Raw genomic sequence first — 26,942 nt, forward strand, 5'->3', positions numbered from 1 at the left:
GTGTAGTATGTGCTTAAGACATGCCTATATTATTTCAAAAGGATTATATGAAAGGTCTGAATCCTCATGGAAACCATGATACTGAATTGGTTCTTCCATAAAAGGATGACACTCCTCTTTTTTTTTTTAGTTGAAGATACTAGACGTCTATTTATTAAATCATTTTGTCTTTTGGACAATATTTAAAAACCCACTTAAACCCACACATAAACTTCCTAAGATTTTAAAGCACTTAAAACATTTATTTACAATGGAAAATATCGTAGAGTCTCATATCTTGAGCGTCCCTATTATCATTAGTTCAGTCGTCTCTCTCTAAATCGAGTCTTTTCCCTTTTAATACTAGCTACACTTTTGGTTTCGAGATATCTCACTATTGCCAACTGTGTTTTTATAATGGTAGGGCTAAATTTATATCTCTCTATCATGACTTGCACGAGATGAGATGTGGGAAGTAGGTCCACGCGACTGTGTGTAGGGGTAATAGGAGATGTGGGAAGTAGGTCCACGCGACTGTGTGTAGGGGTAATAGGAGATGTGGGAAGTAGGTCCACGCGACTGTGTGTAGGGGTAATAGGAGATGTGGGAAGTAGGTCCACGCGACTGTGTGTAGGGGTAATAGGAGATGTAGGAAGTAGGTCCACGCGACTGTGTGTAGGGGTAATATGAGATGTGGGAAGTAGGTCCACGCGACTGTGTGTAGGGGTAATAGGAGATGTGTGAAGTAGGTCCACGCGAATGTGTGTAGGGGTAATAGGAGATGTGGGAAGTAGGTCCACGCGAATGTGTGTAGGGGTAATAGGAGATGTGGGAAAGTAGGTCCACGCGACTGTGTGTAGGGGTAATATGAGATGTGGGAAGTAGGTCCACGCGAATGTGTGTAGGGGTAATAGGAGATGTGGGAAGTAGGTCCACGCGACTGTGTGTAGGGGTAATAGGAGATGTGTGAAGTAGGTCCACGCGAATGTGTGTAGGGGTAATAGGAGATGTGGGAAGTAGGTCCACGCGAATGTGTGTAGGGGTAATAGGAGATGTGGGAAGTAGGTCCAGGCGACTGTGTGTAGGGGTAATAGGAGATGTGGGAAGTAGGTCCACGCGACTGTGTGTAGGGGTAATATGAGATGTGGGAAGTAGGTCCACGCGAATGTGTGTAGGGGTAATAGGAGATGTGGGAAGTAGGTCCACGCGAATGTGTGTAGGGGTAATAGGAGATGTGGGAAGTAGGTCCACGCGACTGTGTGTAGGGGTAATAGGAGATGTGGGAAGTAGGTCCACGCGACTGTGTGTAGGGGTAATAGGAGATGTGGGAAGTAGGTCCACGCGACTGTGTGTAGGGGTAATAGGAGATGTGGGAAGTAGGTCCACGCGACTGTGTGTAGGGGTAATAGGAGATGTGGGAAGTAGGTCCACGCGACTGTGTGTAGGGGTAATAGGAGATGTGGGAAGTAGGTCCACGCGACTGTGTGTAGGGGTAATAGGAGATGTGTGAAGTAGGTCCACGCGAATGTGTGTAGGGGTAATAGGAGATGTGGGAAGTAGGTCCACGCGAATGTGTGTAGGGGTAATATGAGATGTGGGAAGTAGGTCCACGCGAATGTGTGTAGGGGTAATATGAGATGTGGGAAGTAGGTTCACGCGAATGTGTGTAGGGGTAATAGGAGATGTGTGAAGTAGGTCCACGCGAATGTGTGTAGGGGTAATAGGAGATGTGGGAAGTAGGTCCACGCGAATGTGTGTAGGGGTAATAGGAGATGTGTGAATTTTGAAGTTAGTTGTGGACTGGACTCTGAGAGAGCAAGTTGTGGACTGGACTCTGAGAGAGCAAGTTGGGCTCTGGGACAATGAGAGTGCGGATATTTTCAGAGTCGGAAACTATAGTTTGAGTTAAGTCAAGAGTTGTTTAGTAGATAGTCCATATTGGACGTTGTATTTCCTTTAAGTTGATCTACATACGTACTATTGTAAATAAGTTGAATAGCTATTAAAGTGTTTCATTAACTGTTGGAGTTGAGTTCTGAGAGTGTGTTATATATAGCTCACTGTAGACTCGAAAATGACTAGTGTTTCATCTGGTAAAGATTAGTATGTCCTGTCGTCAAAAGATTGAACTGGGGATTGGATTCCCTTGGCGACGGGACGTTTTGGCGCGAGCCGTTTTGGCGACGGGACGTTTTGGCGCGAGATATCATTTGATGATAATTTAATGAGCACTTAGCTTTTATAACAATGTTTATTTCACTCTACCATAATATTGTATGTATAGTATGATTTCTAACACCGTTCAGAGAATTGTTGTTTTTTTTTTATTATAAAGGTTTTGCTTATTTCATGAATATAGGCCTATAATTAGTCAGATTCCTGAATGGTAATGACATGCTATCTGTGAGTTCTGCTAATCGCACTGGATGACATTTTTGGATTTCTTTCCAAAAGATTTTTTTTTGACATTAGTGTAATATACGAACTAGCTAAGTGTCACACTTTAATATAACAAAAACTATGTTAACATCTAAAGCTCTATTACGCTGAATGACGACAATAACTCCACACATAGTAAAGATCAAGACACGGAATGTGGTCAGTACAAACTCTAACGTGAATCCACAAATATAAACAAACACTAGGGGCGACAATAGATAGAAACAAATTCACGACACTAAGATACTTTGAAAAGATATATTTTGAGAAATTGGGTAGGGGTGATTTGGGTGACACATCTCGCATTGACGCAGGTAGAGTGACCTTATATATGAACAATATATCCAGGGAGACCAGCCGCCTTCTAAACGAAAAAAGTATATGTCAGACAAAAGAATCAATGTAATTGTACAAACTTATCAACAGAGGAACATCATTGAATACCTCAAGGGACTTGCACACAACTTTTTAATGATCCCTTGAATTCCGGCGACTTGGGCAAATAACCATGGTGTCTATGTATACTTAACTTAAGTATTTGGTGGTCAAGTGTTAGTATTTTTTATTTAAAAACAGACCCTCTGTACAGGAGAAAATGTAGGCTGTTATTTTTTTTTAATTTAAAAACACCTATTTATTTAGGTATATTCTACATATTTGGAATACAAATTTTGTCTTGTTAGCTTTAAAGACTCGAAGACAAGCCTTATTATTATTTTTATAAATTTAAATTTCATAACATCTTAAATTAATTAACTGTTCAATATTTTAATTTGTATTACAATATTATGGTGTGTATGTTTTCCATTTTTATTATTATTATTAGTAACTGTTACAAATTAATTTTAAATTGCTACATGATTATTGTGTGTGTGTATTTTTTGTCAATGGTATAAATATATTTTGAAAATATAGTTAAAATGTGGTTAAGTTGTTTCTTTTTGATTTGTGAAATTACACACTAATAACCAAAGAACTACAAGTGCACAATACATTGAAATACTTTCAAAAACAAAATAGTTCTTATTTTTTTATTTGTTACAATTTGGCCGTTGATGGTATTTCGAAAGACTACAGAGAAGTTAGTGTAGAGCTCCTTAAAGACTTGCACAAACTTGAGGAGTTGTACACTGCAACCACAAGAGTTGGACTTGTACACTGCAACCAAGTGAGGGCGACGAGGGTTTTACTGCTTGGCATTTCCGGACCTTTTCTTCCGGGCTAGTATCCTGCACCGTGTATTCGTTCCTGACAAGAAAAAAAAAGTGAATAAATTAATTCATTCCGCTAGTGCGCCATATCTTGTGTCGTAACACTGCATTGGAATCATCGAGTCCAATGGAACTAAGTTTATGCTGCTTCTTTAGTAACTGAATGCACAAGTCTCCAAGTGTCCGATAACGTCCAGTCACTGGCTGGGTATAGCCCGCGGGCTTTAGTTAGGACATCAGGGCCTATTGAAAGTGAGTATGTGTGAGGGGCTTTTTTTTTTTGGAGGGATGTTTGTAAAATGTTTTACATGTTTCGGATGTTCCTTCAGAGTTGAAGATAATTACTTCCTAGTCCAAACCTCCCGCAGGACGACGGGGGATGGGAGCGGGCAGGGTTTGAACCCGGGAACATCGATAAATCTGAACGACAGTCCAGCGTGCAAACCGCACGACCAGGCAGCCAGATGGTATAATATGGCTTATAAAGATGAGTTATTCTAAATGAGTTATTCTAAATAAGGTTACGCTCTAGATTTAGAGCCATGAACGACAAAATAAAATTGTCGAGTAGATGAAGTTGCGATGTTTCCTCTTTCAAACTGTTACGCGGGAAGGGGCGTTTCATTTGAACATGTGTGTTGGGGGCATTGTAGTGCAGAAAGAATGGAGGCTATAACTGATGGACTTAATAAATACTCCATCATAGTGGTTTGCGGGCCATTCGATTGAAGTATGAAAGACAAAATAAAAGTGGACTTTACAATTTCAGGTGTAGCAAAAATAAATTATTAAAACCGTAACGTAGCACAGGTATCAGCTGGTGTGTATCTAGAGTGTATCTAGGGTGTATACTAGTATAATAATGCCACGACAAAAATTTACACTTAAGTTAACTAATTAAGAAAAAAATAGGTAAACAAAACAAGCTTTTATAGCCTTTTACATTAATGCTGCAATGTATATCTAGATTTAGCCTAGAAAACAATCTAGATCCATAAGATGTACGCATTCACAGTAATGAACAAGAAAAAAAATTGAAAACAAAAGATTAATTAGATCTAGTTTGGATCAGTCATGTAATTAGATTTGTAATAGATCTAGATCTAGACTAACAATAATAAATCTTTCCAATTAGAAACTTTTTTTTTGTTTAGCACTTTTTTCATTTTTTTACCAGTTCGGAAAAAAGGGGGAGAGGTGGTTGAAATGAGTAGTCTTATTTTGTAAATGTTACCATGATCGTTTTTTAAATGTATAAAAACAAATTCAACTTGATCTTATATGATTGGGTGTGGGAGAAATACAATGTGTAAACTTTGTACCAGACAAACTGGCAAGCGAATTGATATAGATCTAAACTTTGTAACAACTGTATAAAGTAAGTTTACTTTCATAGTCTTGAATTTGGATCCAGACCTACATCTACATCTATAGATTTAAAACCGTCAAGTTCTAGATTAGATCTAGGCCTATAATTATAGATATCTAGATCTCTATATCTAAATAAACTGATCTTCAAAAGAAGAATGATCTAGACTAAATAAAGGCTTATTCGATTTTAGATTCTTAGTTTATATCTAGGCATCTAGGACTAGATCTAGATCGACGACGAAGTAAAAGTCCTAGATCGGAGATCTAGTAGATCTAGTCTAAAATTAGATCTATGATTCTATTTAGATCTAGATCTAGATATTAGTCTATACACTCTAGATCTTGATAAGTCTTTTGAGACTTTCCTGAAAACAAAAAAGTGTTTACTTCCGATACAGATCTATATAGAAGGAAAAGATGACTTACCAAATTATTTTTTGCATCCACAGGTTTTCTTTTCTCCACACTTTTTGCAGTTGCTGCTGAACTGTTTGTTTGCTTGACAAGTTGTTGCAACAGGACCAGACTCTTTCGCCGGGGGAGGGCAAGCGGGGCAAGTATCACTTCCGTTCTTAGAATTTTTGCCATTGGTTTCTTTTGCTGAGTCCTTTCCACAAGAGTTGCATTGAGACATGTTGAAGTATTAAGGGAGTCTTCAAGGAGGTTACTGTTCTTCACTGTAGTCTTTCACTGTTCACTTCAGACTCTGTGGAAGGAATAGGTACTAGTTAGCTAGGAAGTTCACGTCATGGCCAAATATTGCGTCATTGAAGCATTTGGGTACCGGGATATGACGCGCATAGCTACAGGGGAGTTTAGTTGTCATGGTTCCATTAACCTGCGTAAGTAATCACGCGAGAGTATTGCGTTGTCATGGCTGTAACTAAGCAGCAAAAAAACGCCAAATAAAAAAGGGGTGTGTTCAAGATGGTAGAATGCATGACTTTGAAAAGACCTTACAAATAAACTAAAACTATTACTATGACATACACATTTTAAGATTTTTTTTTTCATTATAACATCTATCATAGATCTAGATATTCTATATTGAATCTAGAGATCTCTCTAGATCTATATTTAGACTAGAGATCTAGAATCGTATATAGACACTACAAAACAGATATAGATCTAGATTCTAATTACTCTACATCTTGTCAATCTAGATCTAGCAAAGGAATATAGAGTCTAGATCTATCTAGATCCAGACCGCTCGTCTAGTTTAGATTTAATTAGATCTAGATGTAGATCTAATATTGATCCAGATCCCTAGATCTAGACTAGATAAATCTTATCTAAATCTAGACTAGACTAAACCCAAATCAAATGATTGGACGCAAAAGTAGGTCTAGTCTACATCTAGATGTCTAGATCTAGATGAATCAACATTTAACATTAAGAATGTTTCAAATTGAATAGATCGGGTAGGGTTCGAACCCTGGATCGCCCAGACGACATTAGCCTATAGCACGCATACCGCACGACCAGAATTAGATGTATTTTTAGATCGCGATGTAAAATCTAGATATAGATAAGATTTAGATTATAAAAAAACTCATTTACCTTTCACGGGCTGTTTATTTCTGACAACAATCACTGACCGCCTTGTATGGAAGTGGGCATGGTGATAAAGGCATGTCGGGATCGGGTACTGGAGTTGGTGGCCTTGGTGGAGGGGGTGGTGTCGGTGGTCGTTTACATGGCGGGTAGGCCACTGTGCATGGAGGTCGGACGTATTCCTCTAGTACTGGCACTGGAATGTATCTCTCCCTGAAGACGCATTTTTCTTCTGATTTGGCGGGCTTGGTCGATTTCATTTCTGGTGTTGCGGTAGTGACTTGTTCCACTTCCTTGTTTGCTTCTTCACACACAGTGCCGTCAGACTTCTCTACGTCTCCTTCGGCCTTACTTTCTAGAGGCTTCTCCGATGTAAGACTGTCGGTTTGAACTTCTGGATTGTCTGCTGGATTAACGTCTACTTTGTCAGCTGGTTTGTCTCCAGGAACGTCTACAACATCGAGCTCTTGTTCACAATTATCAACTAACTTATCTGTAGTGATGGCATTGTATTCTCCCATTGCTCTCCTGGTGCTAACTGGTGTTGAAACTTTTTTTCTGGCAGCGAACAGATTTTGACAAGCTCAGTTGTTGATCATCAAATATGTCCACAAAATGTGAAGAATCGACACAAAAAACGGCTACTGGCTACAAGGATTGGGGCACTTCAGTGATGGTGGGCATGGATGAACGGGCATATCAGGTTCTGGCACAGGTGTTGGTGGTCTAGACTTCTTTTTCATAGGACAAGGCGGAAGATTCGCTACACATGGAGGCCTAACATATTCTTCGAGTTCCGGTGGTGGAATTTGAGTTTTCGGTGCACCGTCGCAAACTGGAATAAATTTCTGTTGCTTATCCTTAGACATAGTAATGGTCTGTAGCTGAAGGTGAGGAAAGCTTGTACAAGCCACCCGCCATGTGTGTTTGATGACAGCTGGCTTCGTTACAAGTTAATATTGCTGTTACGTCACGTCGCTAGGGGAAAGTATGTTTTGCATTGGTTCGAAATGAATACACGCCAAAGGAAAGTAAATTGAACACGCCAAAAGAATGCGCAACATTTGCGCGCAAAACACAGAGCGAAATAAAATAAAGTATTTCTTGAAACAATATTATCATTATATATAATACCCATTGGATCGGGGGGGGGGTAAGAGGGGCTATGAGAGTATTTTTTTTGGTGTGAGGAATTCAAATGATTTATGAAAATCATTTTGAAAATCATTTGTCAAAGTAAATTACAAACATTATTAGCAGCACCAGAGTTACCTCTCCGGGGCGCATTCCTGGGCCTTAAATAAAGGGGTCATGGGTGGCCCGTGCGCCTTGGTCCCTCTCTCGACCTTGTTGAGGTCATCCAAATGAACGTTTCGCGTTACATTTGACACCAACTCAGTTGCAGAAGCTGCCGGAGGAAATGTCATAGTTGATACTCCCTACGCCTATTCTTATGTTGTGTTTTCAACTCTCCTTCTTTAAAAAAACAACTCAGCTGGTGACTGAGGGCTAAACAAAGTAAGATCTTGAAATCTTACACACGTAAAATACAGAGAGGTGGGGCGGTTCTGATTTTAGCGTTTCCACTCAACCTTATTTGACCCCACGACTGCCTGTCCTGGAGTGTTTTGGGGCCATCATTTGACCTCTCGACTGCCTGTCCTGAAGTGTTTTGGGGCCATCATTTGACCTCTCGACTGCCTGTCCTGGAGTGTTTTGGGGCCATCATTTGACCTCTCGACTGCCTGTCCTGAAGTGTTTTGGGGCCATCATTTGACCTCTCGACTGCCTGTCCTGGAGTGTTTTGGGGCCATCATTTGACCTCTCGACTGCCTGTCCTGGAGTGTTTTGGGGCCATCATTTGACCTCTCGACTGCCTGTCCTGAAGTGTTTTGGGGCCATCATTTGACCTCTCGACTGCCTGTCCCCGTGAACCAGAAAGAAGGGGGGGGGGGAGGGGGAAACATTTCCTCTCTCCACATTTTACAAGGGAACTATGTAACATGATAAAAGGATTTTTTTAAATCGTTGGTTATGCGGTCTTCTAGAGTCGCCGTGTGCCCGACATGCATAGTTCGAAATAATACCCTTTGCATGTAGGCTTTTTAATTTTTAAGGAATATGAATAAATAATTCTACACACACACAAAAAGAGGTCTTTGCCTAACATTAATCAATCAATAAAAAACAACGAGTGTTACGATTACCACAATGGAATTTTTCTTTCTGAATGTTAAGTATAGACCACATCCTCTCCCGTCTTCCCACGCGAGACAAAGTCTCGCTCCCCCTTTCCAGATCCAACAGCTAGTAGGCTGACTATACCTCCATAACGAAATACCCTCGCTTTAAGAAAAAATTGCTAGACTTTTGATTAAAAAAGAATAGAAACGCTCTAATGTTACCACAGAAAAACGATTCAAGACATCGTCCAGAGACCTCAATACGGACTATTGGTAAATGTAGTGCAAAACAAGACTTCAGACCTAAGCCAATTATCACTAACCCAAAGCGAAAAAGAAAGAAAAACAAATTAGAATAAATATTTACACCAAAGACGGCGTGGTGGGGCGGCGACAAGGTTTGAACCTGCGACCATAGAGACAATTCAAAGCGCATACCCCAAGACCAGGCAGCCATACATATACGAAGCTCATGAAGTTCCCAGGTTGATGAATAATTTACAATGCATATCAAAGTAAAAATAAATAAACAAACTAAATGCTCGGACGAGGAACAGAAATAAGACGAATTATTTTTAAATGTTGATTTTCGAGACATACTTTTTATTCGGCCTAAAGTTGCAAGCGATTACTAAATACGAATTTTCTACATTTTCTTTGCGTTATTCTGAAAATTAAGCATTAGTAAATAGCGAGAAATATATTCTTAGTTTGCCGTTTTTTTAATTTTTGTAGCCAGTCTACTCCAAGCTCAACATTTCAGTTGACTTTTATTTTTATCTTATCTTGTCCATCTTATGTCAAAAAAAAATATGATTAAACGTGAAATTAGTTCAATAGAAACGCAAGCAATATAAACGAAATCTGTGTGGAATACATTTTACATCCAATTAAACGATCTGATACCAAACTTATCTCACCAATAAAATCAATTACTTTGTAATAAGAGGCTAGACTGTCGAATACACAAAAGTTAGATACATTAAATTATTTCTGATTATCATTAAAGACACCAGGAAAAGGAAAGTGACTTATCAGTTACACAGTGAATGTTAATCCTTATTCAGAATAAAGGATTTAAGTTTCCTTACAACTCTTCTAGATTCCTATACACCAGATTCGTATAACTTATGTTAAGTACATGTAAGAATGTTGATTTAAAACAGTGATTTCCAAAATAGTCTATATAGACCCCCAAGGGTCTACGAAGACTTTAAAGAGGTCTACGAAAGTTAAAAAGGGAATTGGGGGTCTATGATATGTACATGGGGATCTACGATAAAGAATCTCAATTCATCATGTCGTTACTTTAATTTTGACAATTGGAATTTTTTCATACACAATCATTTATGATTTGTACCTTAGGAAATCCTTAAAATTTTTATCCTGCTGATTGAATGAAAAATTGTTTTGTTTAATATAATAACTATATTTAAATAGTGTAGTTTTGTCTAGTTATAACTTTAACCAAAAGAAATGTAGACTGTTCAGAGTTAAGTATTTGAAATTGAACTTCATTACTTCCTTGTCAAACGAGAGTGTTAATGTGTCATTTTTTTATGATGCTATGAAACCAATTAAGCTGGAGGATCATTTGAGATGATGCCACCCTGATAAAAAGATAAAGGTTTGCAAAACTTTCAAACACTCAAAGATAAAAATCAGAATACACCCACAAAATCTTTCTTTGACCTGACATTCAGAAAATGATGATTAGTGAGCGTTTTACTATATCTCTTTACTTGTAGTAAAATACTGAAAACCTCACACGAAAGACAAATGATTGATTTTACCAGCCGTTGAAGAAACTGTCAAACCTCTTACACAAGCTTATATCATTCTAAGAATTTCATGTTTGGGTTTTGTGGTCGGTGTCTGTTTTTGTCGCCGGTGTGTTGTTTTTGGACCTGAAGAATGCAATTTTGAAGACATGGTCGGTATTCTCTGGTGACACTCCTAAAGGGCAAATGTCAATGGTCCCAATTTTGAGCTTCCAGAACATGTTTTCTCATTATGATGTGTACGGTTCTGATGTGAAAAATTATAGTTGGTCCTATCGGATCGGGGTAGTTTATAAAAGGTGTCATCTTTCTTGTATATCGAATGAGAGCTTGTCCATTTCTCGTTTTTACAATTCACTATTAGTTTTTTCGAATAGAGTGCGATGTTCAAGTGTGTATTTGTTTTCTCACATTTGGCAAGTGTGTCAGCCTTCTATTTCCTTCTATTTCAACACTGTTCTTGCTGTTGTTGAGCTTTACAAGGTCACACAATATGGTTTGTATAAAATCTGATGGATGTTACTACAGATTATGTGGATAATTACATCCTAGCTTAAACCTACCGTCGGGAGATGCGCGCAGGCAAGGTGACCACCGAACGTCAGTCTAGGCATCTTAAGTTGTTTTATTTAGTAGGCATCAGAGTTTATCAAGCTTTGAAGGACAATTTTTATATTGGTCACGAAAAAAAATGAACTGTTTGGTGATTCGCTAGCATGGTGGCTGTTAGCTCCAGTGCTCCTATTTCTTCTCTGTGGTTGTCATAGAGCTCATTAGTTACAATGAACTTTATTTTTAAATTATTTTTTCTCCATTGGGCCATTCAATGAGTATTCCAGCTCCTCCGTTTGTGGTGGCTTTTTGAGAACCATCCATGCAAACTCTGTCCCATTGGTTGTTAGGGCAATGGATTTGTAGAAGAGTTCACTAAAATCTTGAGCTCTGTTGAAATATAGTCAAATATTTCTTTCTTCTTATGGAAGTCTTTGCAAATGGCATATTTCTCTATACAGCTGGCTGAGTCAACGTTGTCTGATAATGATGTAATTTTTATTCAAATTATTATGGCTAAAAAAATCAACGAAAAACTGCTCTTTGTGAAAACGTTTACAGTGATACTTAAGGCACATAAATATTTAACGTTTTGAAGAACAAATTCATAAAACAACAAATCCCTATATGAAAAATAATCTCCGTAGCAACGGATGGTGAGCTTGCAAACCTTTAAACAAAAAATGTTTCCAACGTGTTTAGTGATTGTATGCTATACGTATTAACTCTTATTTAATGGGTTTAAATTTGAATGTGTAATTCTCTTAAGCAGGGGGTGTACGGAAAACCAGAAAACATGGCTAGGGGTCTACGAGACAAAAAGTTTGGGAACCACTGATTTAGAACGATTAGGCAAAGTGCACGGTGGCAAACGCCCCCTCCCCCCGCATGTATCAGGCGCTGCACCCTGCCGGGTCCTGCTCTAACTGTTCTAATTTTACTCTTTCAAAAAAGTGAAAGAAGTATTAGTTGTGCATCATTGACGATAGATCTAGTATTTTACATAAATCTACAACTTATTTTCAGTCTCAATCTAGATAGGTCAGAAAAAATACAGCTATTAAATGGTTACCATCTAAGTATCTATGTAAGCAGTGGCGTAGCATCCATGACGCGAGGACATTTATTAAACCCGGGCACACGACCATCAGTAGCAACCATGGGGCTTAGGGTCGATAGGTCATGACCAATTATGGCCCATGTGAGTCCTTGGGGAGTAACACTAAAGTGGAAAAAAAATAATGGCATCATTAGCATCATTTCAAGATATTGTTTCGTCAATTCCGATGACGGGATACCCAAAGAAATAGCAATCAGAGAGTCATTTCTAGACTTTCATATTTGTGAGAACCAGAAGTCTGCACAATAAGCTTGCCAAATACTCCTTGTAATAAACAACAAAAACATTACAAATATTTTGTTAAGGTAATACCTCTCCTTTATGTAGCTTATTGAGCGATTTGTTTTTCTCTTAAAAATTAATGAATGTTTGATTTCAAAACATTTTGTACCCCTCCCCTTCTTCCCGACAAAGAATCTTGGTTAAGCAAATGTAGAGATCTAGTACACCTTTTAACATTCCAATGATAAGCATTTTGATCTAGGTTTTGATTTGATTTGATTTTGATTATAGGCACATCAGCACAATTTAGGCCATGTCGTGCCTGCTGTCCCTTAAGGACTACTCTATCTCTCTACTCAACAAGTGCCAAATTCTATACAGTCAAATCATTAAAATCAAGGTCTATTCACAGTTAAAATAGTAAAGGTAGTAAAAATTTAATAATTTGGTAAAAATCTAATGTAAATAGTACATGTTCACAAATTCATAAATCAGATCTTCGTAGACAACCCCACTTCCCGGATAAAGCCCAGTACCTTCCCAGGGTCGACATTATCAAATAGTGTTTTTAAGACTAAGACTAAATTGTCCTGAACATTAATGTATTAAACTTTTGAATTAATAAAGCCTTACAATCGGAAATTCCCAAACGCGATAGTCCTTACAAGAATGCAACAGTCCTTTCAAAACCGATGCTGGATCTAGACCTACATTTAGTCTCTAGCCAAATGTACATTTATTTATTTTTACTATGAAAAATTATAACGGTCAAACTAGAGTCTTCCACATGTGCCCAACGAGCTAGCAATTCTTTTCTCAACCATATGCATCAACTGTTAACTTTCTAGTCATTAGAGCCATGTTTGAGATCAGCATCTGCCCACCATCCATGAAGGAATGACTTGAATAGATGTATTGTAAAAATCACCAATAAATTGCGAGGCCTCACTATGATGGTGCTTTCCATATGAGTAGACGGTACCAAAACCTTTAGGAATCGCTTCAACAAAAGCATTCTCTTGTGCATTTTCTTCACCGTGCTAACCACAATTTCAATTTGGTCTGAAATGATTCTGTCAGTTGTTTTCAAGAAGTTGCGATTATTGACTTAGTACAAATGAGTATATTTTGCTCACAGCATATCAAGATAGGCGCTTCTTGAATCCAATAGGGAAAAAAGTTTATTGGACACTCACAAACTGTACTCTTAAGTGGTCATCAAAGAATGAAGCTCTAACAGCAATGAGATTCAGAAAACTTGGTGTATTAAAGATGTGAACTATTACTTTGTGTTCCCCAAAGGAAAAAGAACGCCTGGAAGCTGCAGCACTAAGGGAAAAATAGTAATATTCGATATTACTGCACTGCTTGTCAAGTGCAAAATTGTAATGTGTCAAAAATGTTGGAATATGAGCAGGAAGATTTACATAAAGCTGTAGTGAACTGGAGAAGATTTATAATGAAGCAAATCATTTGATAAATGTCTTTTGAGATTGTAAGAAATGAGGCTGTTGATCCAGTTAAAGGGCTAATTGATGAGCCTACCACCTACCACTGACTACTGGGGAGGAGAAAATTTAAGATGCTGAGAGACTTTTAAAATCAACGGATTTACCGAATTATAGATGTCATTAATTCTTAATTACACGATATTTCATTTTTAAAAAAATGTCAACATGTTTATCCCCAGTCACTTTGCCTGTAACAGTTTTCCAGCAGAGCGATTGTTAAAAAAAATGTGTAACAAGTTTTATGACACAGAGCAGGTTGGCTTCACCTGGTGTCCTTTCCATTGAACAACAAAACATCACTAGTTTCTGACTTAGCTACTCAGAAGGTCAGAAAAAGTTTAGTAAATAAATGTTAGACCTATTAAATGTGAACTGATGGGACATAGAACTAGATTTTTGTTTTGGTCAGAGACGTGTTTGCCGAATTTAAATTTGTATTATGTGAAAAAGAACTAAAAGATTTGTTTGTTGAGTTTTAAGAAACTTTTAGTTGAACGGAATAATAGCTAAATCAAACACAATGGCATTATTACTTTAAAAAAAAGGAACAGTTTTCATGGGAGTGTCTTTTGGTAAATATAGCCTACAGACTACTCGATTTTCAATTTATTATTTATCAAAAACTTAGACCTAAGCTTTAGATATAGATTAAGATTGATTAAGATATTCACACCAAAGAAATCTAGATTATTTGTCAACAACATTCCATTCAAAGTATACAATTAGATCTAGATCTACACTCAGATCTACACTCAGATCTAGATATAGGCCTACATCTAGACACTATTCTAGAGGCTCTACAATTAGATCTAGGCTCAGCCTCTATAATAGATCTAGATTTTCTGGATAGACTTTAAGTCAGTACACGACTCAAAATATGCATAGAAACTGCAGTGTGTCTTTGTGAAGGACTTCTGGCCAATGGAGATGAACGACTAGATCTAGATCTATATATAATATTTCAGTCTAGACTCGAGTTCTTGACCAGTTAGTAGATATTGATCTAGATCTAGATATTGATATTTTAAAAGATATTATGGATTAGATTACATCTAGAATCTAGATATAAGTTAAGCACACTAGAGAGACTCTAGTCTTTGAAAGTCACGCATGACTTACCGTGTTTCGGTCGCCTTGTCATTCTTTGACTCACATGGAGCCACAAGTGGGGGTGGACAAGGGCATGCTGGCATTTCTGGTTCGGGCTCCGGCTCTGGTTCCGGGGTTGGCGTCCTCGGTTTTTCAACCACCTTCATTGCGCACGGTGGCATCAAAGGGACACAAGGTGGTCTCTGGTACTCCTCTAGTACAGGTGGATCCATTGGGGCCTGCTTTACGCTTCCATCGCAAGCTGGATTATTTGTGATTTGCTTTTGGTCAGCCATATTTAAAGATAATTTTCCAAAATGTAAGATAAAATAGAAACGTTTGATGATCACTAGATAAACAACGCAGCCGCCATATAAAATCTCCTTGATGCCGTCTGTATTTTATGACGTCACATTATTTCATTGGCTTTGTCGTAGAGATTATTTACATAAACAGGAAGTGCATTTTCTAGACCGATCTATTGCTTTGAAAGCATGTAAGCAACAATTCAAGATTAAGACATAAACCAGAGTCTAAACAAAGCAACTTTAAACATGTCAAGAGATGGCAGCTAACCAAATGTACTGCAGATAAATAAACTGAGATCTTATTTTGAATCATAGCATGATATCAATTAATGGATATTCAAATATTTAAAATATTCAGATCAATGATTTTAAAACTCGATCAGCTATAGCTTAAGAAAAAAATTGGAAAATTATAGCTTCAGCCTACTTAGGTAGTGAGATTTTTCCTACCACTTTTCAGTAAGGTTTTAGAAAAAAAGCTAAACGTAGGCCTATATTGGGAAAACAATTGATCTAAAAACAGTGATAGTTTTATCTGAACAAAAAAATATAATATTGAAATAATAGATGACGCAATGAAAGAATATGTGAGGCGATAAAACATCACGATGGGGCAGGACAGTTTCAGATGAGTCGATGAAAGATGATGATGGAGCCGGAAAGTTTAAGATGAGTCGATGATAGATTATGATGGGGCAATGAAATATTAAGATGATGCAATGAAATATTGCGATGTGGTAAATCGACGGTAATGATGGTGCAATGAAATTCTAAGTTGCCCCCCGGACCCCCAAATGATGGCAAATTACTAGCTACGCCACTGAATGAGTTTGAGTTTTTCATATTGCAATGAAAGTTTATCATATTGCAATGAAAGGTTATGATGTCGCAATGAAAGTTTATCATATTGCAATGAAAGGTTATCATATTGCAATGAAAGGTTATGATGTCGCTATGAAAGTTTATCATATTGCAATGAAAGGTTATGATGTCGCAACGAAAGATCACTTCTATGATGGTATAATGAAAGCTTGTAATGGGTCAGTGAAGACGCTTATCGTGCAATTAATGGATACATCTATAAAATTTCAATGAAAACCGTTTACTAGAGCTTCCAAAAATAACACATTGGAGTGTGTGAGCTTGTATCGGCTGATATAACCATGAGTAAGACCTTTCGAAATATGAACGCACCATACAAACTTGGTTTCAGATAGGTCTAATTTAACGTAGTTTATTTCTGCATCCACACAAAATTGTTCAATTACAACCTTAATTAGTTAGAATAGAATAATTTATTGAAACGATTTGATCTAATTAAAGGAATGATGCTTAACACTTGACAGCAACATGAACGTTCTTGCCATACAATAATTTGTTCACATTCAAGGGATAAGAAGTTCCCTCATCAACAGACTTTATCAACAGACTTTATCAACAGATTTTATCAACAGACTTTATCAACAGACCTAATCAACAGACTTTATCAACAGACTTTATCAACAGACTTTATCAACATTTATCAACAGACTTTATCAACAGACTTTATCAACTGACTTTATCAACAGACTTTATCATGAAACCTTGCAAATGTTCTTATATAACAAGATGCTTGTCAGGGTATTCTTGGTACATTGCTAAGAGCCCAAACTTTTTTAAAAGCCAAACTTATGATTACAAGACATGCCATTTTCAATAAATTGTAGTAAAATTTAATAACAACCATTTGGACAGTAATTACAAGACAACTATCTATGATCTCACCTGCATCGCTCACTAAGACTAAAATTACTTTATTGATACTTATTGGAAATTTGTTATGACTACAAGGACTCTTCTCGCAAATAAAAACAACAACAATAGTTATGGTCCTGTTCATTTTCTTTGTTTCCCAACCTTACATTCATAATGTCCTATCTATACGATTATATTCATAATGTCCTATCTATACGCTTACATTCATGATGTCCTATCTATACGCTTACATTCATAATGCCCTATCTATACGCTTACATTCATGATGTCTTATCTATACGCTTACATTCATGATGTCTTATCTATACGCTTACATTCATCAATTCATTACGTAAACTTTATGAGATGCATTAATTCTCTTGAGTCGGTTGAACAAACTGTCGAAGAAATCAGTAATTTTAATGTAACTTGTAACAGCTTTCTCCTATATCTATACTTATAGCTCTCTAGAAACTACCTTAGTTTCTCTCCAAGTCTAGGTGTCCATGGGTTCATCAAACTATTAACAACTCGATCAAAACACAGAAACTTTATTATCACTTCTTGGCACATTTCACACGCTGGTCTCTCTCTCTCTCTCTGACAACTAACACACTTCCGGTCATTCGCGCATTGGTAAAAATAGATTATACATAGAGTCTACATACAGACATTCATCCGTGACACATTTCTTAGCAGAGGATTCCCGCAATGTTTGCTTCTTATCTTTCTGTTCTCCTCCACACCTTTCCATCCATAACTTTGTACAAAATGATTTGCAAATGATTTCGTAGTGGGGAAATCCAAAACAATAATAGAATGCTCATTTGACTGGCCACGCTATCTTTGAGTCAATTTTGGTAATAGTGAACCTGGATATAATACTACACCATTATAACGGGAAATGTGTTACTAATTGATAAGCTCAGCTTCTCGTTATATATTCACCCAAATATCTTCACACTAATACAACTTCTACATGACTATACAAAATATAAACCTTATGTTGTTTGTTAAAATCGCATAGTTAAGCCTGTAATGATATTTGATGAAAGTTAAAAGAATGTCAATCAAATTTACGCTACCTGTTGTCAAAGTGACCCATTCGGCGACGCCACAGCACCGGCCCATTATGGGTACCGGCCCACCGGACATTTGCCAGGATGCCCATATAGCCAGTCCTTCCCTGATCTAAATTGCCTGAGCTCGATCATATTTTTCCTAACAACTGTTATTCCCAATATTTAACTACGTTTACACTAAAATGATCACATTGTAGAGACCAAATTGGACATTTATATGCGATATAAGAACTACAGTTCCCTACAAATGAAAGACTATAGCAACAGAGAAAATTAGTTTCTATTTTAAAGCAATATACATTTAAATATCCATTTAATATTTGATTTTGAGATGAAATTTCACATAAAAGAAAAAAATCTAAACTGTCAGTTTCTTTTCAAGTCTGTTAGTCATTAGTTCCGTACTGTATTGTGAGAATAGATTCCATAAATCTATGCTTGCGAAGTATTGTAGCTTTTGTTTCTGTTACATGTAGTGGCTAGCCCTGATCCCATTGTGTTTCTGTTACATGTAGCGGCTAGCCCTGATCCCATTGTGTTTCTGTTACATGTAGTGGCTAGCCATGATCCCATTGTGTTTCTGTTACATGTAGTGGCTAGCCCTGATCCCATTGTGTTTCTGTTACATGTAGTGGCTAGCCCTGATCCCATTGTGTTTCTGTTACATGTAGTGGCTAGCCCTGATCCCATTGTGTTTCTGTTACATGTAGTGGCTAGCCCTGATCCCATTGTGTTTCTGTTACATGTAGTGGCTAGCCCTGATCCCATTGTGTTTCTGTTACATGTAGTGGCTAGCCCTGATCCCATTGTGTTTCTGTTACATGTAGTGGCTAGCCCTGATCCCATTGTGTTTCTGTTACATGTAGTGGCTAGCCCTGATCCCATTGTGTTTCTGTTACATGTAGTGGCTAGCCCTGATCCCATTGTGTTTCTGTTACATGTAGTGGCTAGCCCTGATCCCATTGTGTTTCTGTTACATGTAGTGGCTAGCCCTGATCCCATTGTGTTTCTGTTACATGTAGTGGCTAGCCCTGATCCCATTGTGTTTCTGTTACATGTAGTGGCTAGCCCTGATCCCATTGTGTTTCTGTTACATGTAGTGGCTAGCCCTGATCCCATTGTGTTTCTGTTACATGTAGTGGCTAGCCCTGATCCCATTGTGTTTCTGTTACATGTAGTGGCTAGCCCTGATCCCATTGTGTTTCTGTTACATGTAGTGGCTAGCCCTGATCCCATTGTGTTTCTGTTACATGTAGTGGCTAGCCCTGATCCCATTGTGTTTCTGTTACATGTAGTGGCTAGCCCTGATCCCATTGTGTTTCTGTTACATGTAGTGGCTAGCCCTGATCCCATTGTGTTTCTGTTACATGTAGTGGCTAGCCCTGATCCCATTGTGTTTCTGTTACATGTAGTGGCTAGCCCTGATCCCATTGTGTTTCTGTTACATGTAGTGGCTAGCCCTGATCCCATTGTGTTTCTGTTACATGTAGTGGCTAGCCCTGATCCCATTGTGTTTCTGTTACATGTAGTGGCTAGCCCTGATCCCATTGTGTTTCTGTTACATGTAGTGGCTAGCCCTGATCCCATTGTGTTTCTGTTACATGTAGTGGCTAGCCCTGATCCCATTGTGTTTCTGTTACATGTAGTGGCTAGCCCTGATCCCATTGTGTTTCTGTTACATGTAGTGGCTAGCCCTGATCCCATTGTGTTTCTGTTACATGTAGTGGCTAGCCCTGATCCCATTGTGTTTCTGTTACATGTAGTGGCTAGCCCTGATCCCATTGTGTTTCTGTTACATGTAGTGGCTAGCCCTGATCCCATTGTGCGATGATGTTGATGTTTGATGCCAGTTCCTTTCACTGCGTTGTTTCCCCCTGTAGTTTAAGTAATCCCTTGAGAATGTTACAGGAGAAGAGGGTGAAGAGTGGTTGGGGAAACATTGATGTACAGCGGATGGTACAAAAAAAAAGCTTATCTAAGGGGAAGAACTGTATTTCTCAATAATGTAGAATATATTTCCCTTATTCAATATCAAAGAACATTAATAATTACCAGTAATCAATTGACTAATCGGTCGATTCTTTTTATTGATTCATGTTTTTGTTAGGTATAATAAAATGATTGTGTAAAGTTTCAGCTTGAAGAGAGAATGGGTGTTCAAAATGTGTACAAGACAGCCAGGTAGACAGCGTGAGTTTGTACAAGCTTTGTAAATAGGAGCGACAAACGGATCCTACATCAACAGTTCATTTGAATACTTGTATTATGGCTTGTGCAATGCAAATCTTAAATATAAAAATTGCATTCACAGCAACAAAAAGAGAGAGAGAGAGAGAAACATTCAAAATATTTATTTGAAATCTGTTTCAACAAACAAAGCATATCTAATGTAAAGAATCGCAAGGTTACCGCCATATATCTCAATGCTTCAGGAATAAGCTTCCTTTGATTTATACAACAAAATAATTGAATTACCAATAACAGGTGAATTGGTTAATCTTTTGATTGATTCATGTAGCGTCATCGACTATGAATAATCAATGCAAAGTTTCTACTTGATTCGAGAATGGAACATGGGAGAAACAAAAATGTGCACAAAATGTTAAAAGGGGAATAACTCTACATATATAGCCACATCTCAATAAATAGCATTTATTTCCTTTTTCGACACCAAACAAAATAAGAAAAGACCAATAGTTCATTAACTAATTCGTTATTTTTTTTAATAGATTCATGTTTTATTAGGTACAACAGATAATTGTGTCAAGTTTCAATTGACCCGAGAATGGGTGTACAAAAACTGCACCAGACAGAGTGAGTTAATAATTAGTCGATTGGGACGTTAATAATTTCTTTGCTACTCCATATCAAGAGGCCAACTTATACTTATAGTCAGTGTCTTCGAAAGACAACATTATGTATTATTAAATTCTCTTGTGTCACTAATGTAAACTCTGTAGAATAAGAAACTTAGAACACAAAAAAAAAACAATATTAAGATTTATAGAGAATTGATAATAATGAAATTGAAGCAAGGACATGGTCGGCATACGTCTAGATCCAGTTACATAGGCCTACAGAGTATCTATATTCCAGTTACATAGGCCTACAGAGTATCTATATTCCAGTTACATAGGCCTACAGAGTATCTATATTACAGACTCTCGATAGGCCTTATTTCGTTTAGATCTAGATAGCTAATTATGAGGAGGCAGTGGCGCACCTAGGGATTTGTGGGCCCGGAGGTCTTGGCCCCTTTAAGGGCCCCTGGATTTTGACATCATGACATGAGATTACAACGTAAGTAGTAAAATACGTGGCAATGGCGAAATATGTAATGTAAAAAAAAATTACGGAAACAAATGGGGTGGTGGGCAATTGAAGAAGGGGTCGGGGGGATTTGAATTTGGACACTCCTTCCCCTAGCTACGCCACTGTCACAAGGGTAAGATCTAAACTAGATATCTAGATCGATAGATCTATATGTGAGTAGGTTTTAGTGTGCCTAGTTGTCAATCATAAAAGTCACGTGCTAGCTCTGCAAGTCAGGATTAAACAGACGGCTGCTTGGTCGCATGGTATGCGCTCTGAACTGATTGTTCGGTGCCATGCCCCATCATCATGCGGAAAGTTTGGGCTGGGTGTAATTATCTTCTATTCTGAAGAAAATATCCAAAGCACGTATACCTAAAACATTTAACAAAGTTACAAACAATATAATAGATTAGATTAGATCTAGAAAGAAATAACCACTGTAACTCTCACATATTGCAGCCGAGCGGTTCTCACACTTGATCAATTACGGTAGAATAATTAGATGTCAATTTAGACATAGACTCTAGATCTAACCTAGATTCTAATATCAAATATAATCAAGATCAAATAAATCTAGATCTAGATCTTGATTATGGTCTAGATTACTATGGAGATGTTAATGTCATAGAAGAAAAAAAAAAGAAAAATAGCTTACCTTTCGCTTATCAGTAGCTGGTCTAGTATTTTTAATGATATTGACGTCTATTACAAAATTTGTTAGATCTGGATCTGGATCTAGTCCAGTTGTAGACAAGATGTGGATCTAATCTCAGTTTCGCTGCCTGATCGATCTCGCAAATCACACACAAAAAGAGTCTATGGACAGTACTATGGTAAATAGATGTAGATCTAGATATAGTATAGGCTACATCTGTTGCCGCTGATTTGGTTTTTTTGAGGACGTACCGGATGAGAGTGAGGGAGACTGTGGCTTTTTCGAATTAGCCTTGTCTTTACCTTTTCCTGCAGATTTGTCTTCTTTGGCTTTGCCACTGTCCTTTTTCTTGTCTTCTTTTTTGTCTTTCTCTTTTCCTGCAGATTTGGCATCCCCTTTGGATTTTCCACCGTCTTTCTTCTTGTCTTCTTTTTTTTCTTTCTTAGCTTTTTCCCCTGTTACTGGCTTTTCTGCGCTTCCTTTTTTGGGAGCTTGGAGTTTTTCCTCTGCAACTGGCTTGTCCGTGCTTTCTTCACATCTTCTACACGGAGGTAATAGAGGCGCTGGGCAGGGGCAGGCAGGCATTTCTGGTTCGGGTTCCGGTGGAGGAGTAGGGGTCTTCCTCTTCGGACATGGAGGTAGAAGTGTATAACATGGCGGTCTTGCCGGCGTCCGATCATCTGTCTGTGGTGCAGCAACGACGTTTTTAGTTTTACCTTTATCGGCCATGATGTTGAGATTATTGTTTGGAGTCTGTGAAACAGTGCTACTTCTCTAGACGGCGGCCATTGAATAGTAAAGGAATATTTACGCGGCTCCTCAAAGGCGAAAATGACGTCACGTTTCAATATAGATGGCTTAGAGATTATTTCTTTATACAATATTTTGTTTCAACTAGAAAGATAAAAGATAAAGACACATTTTTGTTTATTAAATATTCTATAATGAATTCGTACAGGAGTAATAGCTGTTACCCTTGCTTCGCTACGGTGGAATTTTTTTTTCGTCCTGCAAAGGCACGTCTTCAACTCACGTCCTCTCCCCCACGTCTCTACATACACATACACACACATACAGACTTTTCTGGGCACAGAATTCCTAAACCCGAACGGCCCACAACTCAATAATTTAGAATACACAGAGAGAGAGAGAGAGAAGTCCTTGGTCCATCAGTTGAAGTCTTAAAGAAACAAAAAATGCCAGTATTATAAGGCTCTCCCCCGCTTGACTTTGTCGCTTCTTTTGGTTTAACAATATACATCGGAAAAACAGAGGTCATCCTTCAGAAGTCACCCAATAGAATCTATTGTCGAAAGTCCCAAAGATTATCGCCAATGGTCACTCTCTAACGTGGCAGACCACTTAACATATCTGGGAAGCAAAGTATCAAATAATGCATTAGGCCTACTTTTAATTACGTTAAGTTGTAAACCATCTGGCCAGGCGAGACCAACGATTGGCCTCCGCCAGGGCCAGTTGTGCTTTTGGACGCCTTCAAGTGATAGTGTGACGGACTAAATCACTACACCTGCCTATAACAAATCACTGTCTAACAAGCAATGGTTCTCTCAATCCTTCTATGTCTATGTGTAACTAAGACATGGGTAATTTATAGAAAGCAAATAAGACTTCTTTAAAACGTTCAACAAGGATGTCTGCGCTCCACCATGTAGGCCTACATACGATGACAAGAGCTCACCACACATATCGATGCCATTATGGACAGTATAGAGGGACTGCTTATATTTTGACAGAGAGAGAGAGAGAGATTTTCACTATAATCTAAACAATGTCAATGTCGCTAAATTGAAATTAACAATTGCCAACTAAATAAAAATAAATTGAGCTTTAATTTTAACAAGACCTCAATTCGTGGCGGCTGAGCTTCGTATCATATCTCCTTTTTTCCAGCCAGTCAGTTGCCCATATGTTTTAAATGAGTCGTCAAGAGAAAGACTAATACTTCCTTCATATTGAAGTTATTGTGTGTTCTTCAGTGCTAAAAAGTGGACACAAATGACCATGTACCTGTTAAAACAATTCGCTTATAAGCACTTTCTTTATTTTGTACAACGGATACACCAGGATGTGAATTCCGGTTCCCGGTCATTTCATCCCCTGGTCATTTCATCTCCTGTTTTCATCATCTGATCATTTTATCTAACAAAGAGTAATTGTAGAATCCGTGAAATAAGCAATATTAAATATATTCATTTTTATTTACATGACAAAAAAGTGTAACACATTAGATAAGAATAAAATTAAATGCCATTAAAACTATAAAATGTTACATTTATAGATATAGAGGTCATGTAAAAAAAAGTTTTTATGCTTCTATATCTATGAGGTATAGCAAAATAGATAGGCTATTGATTTTACGTACAGAAGACGAAGCATCGATAGATATTGCTGAGCAATGTTTGTAATTCCCTTTGTCTATAACACAATTTACAATTTTAATGTTTAAAAGAAATTAAAGCAAAACTTATATAGGCAACATCCTGTGGATGGGTGAAGCCAGCCTTTATTAGAAAAAATAAAACCTTATTTCAAGGCTAAAAATGAGGTGCCCATTTTCAAGAAAGAGAATTTGAAAAATAAAATAAAATGAAATATGATCGTCAGGAGTTACCAGCGGCATGATCGTAAGTATTCTAATCGTTCTCATCTCTTATGTGATCTCCACTCCTTCCACTACACCTTGGCCTTTGATCACTACGTCATGCGCAGGGTAATAATATAATATTACATCCCCCACATCCAGCAGAAGCGTTATAGCTAAGTACACACCCAGATTAACAATATATTTAAAGACTTCTTATCAAGAATGCAAAGTGGAAGGGGAAACACTATAAACGCATTAATAACATGTCAAAAAAATATAAAAAAGCATTCTATATAACCATATTTATATATTAGATGAAATGATGGCTTAAAGTCAAAGCCTTAACAGCACAACTAAACAATAAATTTTAAAAAATATTATATTGGGGATGAAATGACAGGGAGGGGATGAAATGACCGGTCACCGTGAATTCCATTGGGGCCTTTTCGGAAAATGCATTTTTGTTCCTCTAGGCTTGAAACGTGCTGAATAGTCGGTCAATCGGAGGAGGGTTCAATAAAAAGTTGTCATCGTAATAAAAATGGGCTGTAAAGTGTGAAAGCGGTTATGTGTGTGTGTGTGTCACTGTGTGTGTAAAAAGGGGGGGTGGAGCTCACGGTTGAACTATAATATAGTTTGAATTGAGAAGCCGAAGTAAAGTCACAGAGTGTAACGAAAACCTTTTTGTTGTTGGCCCGGGGGGGGGGGGGATAAGTAAAAGGGATACTAGAATTAGCGAGCACAAAGTATGAGCGTGCGTACGTGTCCGGGACGCATTATAAAGGGGTCTTTCCAAAGCAAGTCAAAAGTCTATGTCGGAGAAATTACGAGGCGCAGGTTTAAAACAAAAAGGAGAGGGAGAGACAAGGAAAAAGAAATTTAATTGTAACTGCTAAACTACTACACAGTTTAAAATAGTTTTATGTTAAGTTGGTTTTCAAAATTATAAAAATAAATAAATAAACATTAAACAATATAAAGCCTGGGAGAAAAATCAACGTATATATATATATATATATATACGTTGATTTATAAACATCAGAGACAAAAAATGCTACGCCAGATGCAGAACCGCCACTACACACTACTAGAAACACCTCAGCATCACACGTACCATAAGTAACACGCTAAGGCACAGTCGTGAACAAACCCAAGAGATTTGATTTTGTGATTAACTGAATGGACCCCCACGCCAAGCGCTTTCTTGCATTTTAAGTGCAGAAACACAATCTCCTGATGACATCTAAAGCTCATTATTCATCCTATTTAAAAAGGCAGGTCAAATTTAGTACAATAAAGTAATGTAGGAGCAAGGGCCGCTACTCAAGTGTGACTAACAATTGAGGCACAAGTTTTCGTATTGACGCGAGCAAAATGTCAAATTTTGATTTTGTTCAATTATTATTTTTTTTTTACTTTTAGACTAATTCTAATATGAATTTATAAGTCCTAACTACGTTGCTAATACAACTACAACCGATTTGTTCCTTCAGGGGAATAGGTCGGCCGAGTTAATGGGGCTATCGCCCCTACCACCCCACCCCCTGGATCCGCCAGTGCTGCTAGTCTATAATATAAGCGCAAAATACCACTCACTGACTGATTCATAGATCACGAGATCCCTTAACACTATCGTACGTATCCGCATCAAATTTCGTACACAGGATCCTTTTACCTCCTAGGTGCTCACTACTAACTGTTTTTGACAGAATCGCAACCTTGGGACCGCTATTCGCAAAAAAAACGCAAGCTTTCTATCAAACCTTTGTATTTTATTTTCGTTACATTTTACCAAAAAAGGCCGCAGTCAACGTATAGATTTAAAGTCTATTTATTTTTAATAACGTCCTAAGCACAGGGGTTGGTGTATCACCTTGGGGATGCTTGAGTCCTCGAGTTCTAATTCAAATCGTACAACTTTATTATTTATTTTATAACATGCATTTCGAAAAGCGATCACGGTAACATTTACAGGATACCCCCCTTCTTCTCTCCCTTCCCCCTTTTTTATACTTTGTGCAGAACTTTGCTAGCGCAGTGGTTAGTATATTGGCTTGAAGAGGCTTGGGTCTTCGAATTCAACTCGTGTATGTACCCGTTCTTAGTACTCATAAAAAAAAATTAAAAACTTGTGTACTAAGTACCGAAAAGCACTCGGTTTACGTGTGTACTCAGTACTTAGTTGTACTGACAAACATTGTAAACTGTGGAGTACTCAGTGCTTACAACTG

General features: G+C 37.7%; 2 protein-coding genes across 3 annotated transcripts; both read right to left on the reverse strand.

Moving 5' to 3' along the window:
- Positions 1-3,435: 3,435 nt before the first annotated feature.
- Positions 3,436-22,927, reverse strand: LOC106053148 (sperm mitochondrial-associated cysteine-rich protein-like). Of its 2 annotated transcripts, XR_001215199.2 has the most exons (3): positions 6,561-7,522; positions 5,427-5,706; positions 3,436-3,666 (listed from the first exon to the last, which is right to left on the reverse strand). XR_001215199.2 is itself a non-coding variant. In XM_056024112.1 (2 exons), exon 1 carries the CDS (start codon positions 22,833-22,835, stop codon positions 22,317-22,319), a length of 519 nt encoding a protein of 172 aa, XP_055880087.1. In that variant the 5' UTR covers positions 22,836-22,927; the 3' UTR covers positions 5,426-5,706; positions 22,107-22,316. The 2 variants fall into 2 exon arrangements, 1 of the variants encoding a protein (XP_055880087.1); XM_056024112.1 differs by lacking the exons at positions 3,436-3,666; positions 6,561-7,522 and adding an exon at positions 22,107-22,927 and having other exon boundaries at positions 5,426-5,706.
- Positions 10,264-15,437, reverse strand: LOC129925194 (cornifin alpha-like). The gene is made up of 2 exons (XM_056024123.1): positions 15,043-15,437; positions 10,264-10,347 (listed from the first exon to the last, which is right to left on the reverse strand). Exons 1-2 carry the CDS (start codon positions 15,306-15,308, stop codon positions 10,287-10,289), a joined length of 327 nt encoding a protein of 108 aa, XP_055880098.1. The 5' UTR covers positions 15,309-15,437; the 3' UTR covers positions 10,264-10,286.
- Positions 22,928-26,942: the final 4,015 nt, after the last annotated feature.

Source organism: Biomphalaria glabrata, chromosome 1, assembly GCF_947242115.1.
Source record: "Biomphalaria glabrata chromosome 1, xgBioGlab47.1, whole genome shotgun sequence".
NCBI classification, from domain to species: domain Eukaryota; kingdom Metazoa; phylum Mollusca; class Gastropoda; family Planorbidae; genus Biomphalaria; species Biomphalaria glabrata.

Excerpts from the sequence above, each read along its gene's own strand:
- LOC129925194 (XM_056024123.1), bottom strand. The coding sequence starts at position 15,308 with ATGGCTGACCAAAAGCAAATCACAAATAATCCAGCTTGCGATGGAAGC. Across the intron at positions 10,348-15,042 it reads GACAAGGCGACCGAAACACG|GGTGGCATCATCTCAAATGA; the intron begins GTAAGTCATGCG and ends TCTTTTTATCAG.
- LOC106053148 (XM_056024112.1), bottom strand. The coding sequence starts at position 22,835 with ATGGCCGATAAAGGTAAAACTAAAAACGTCGTTGCTGCACCACAGACA.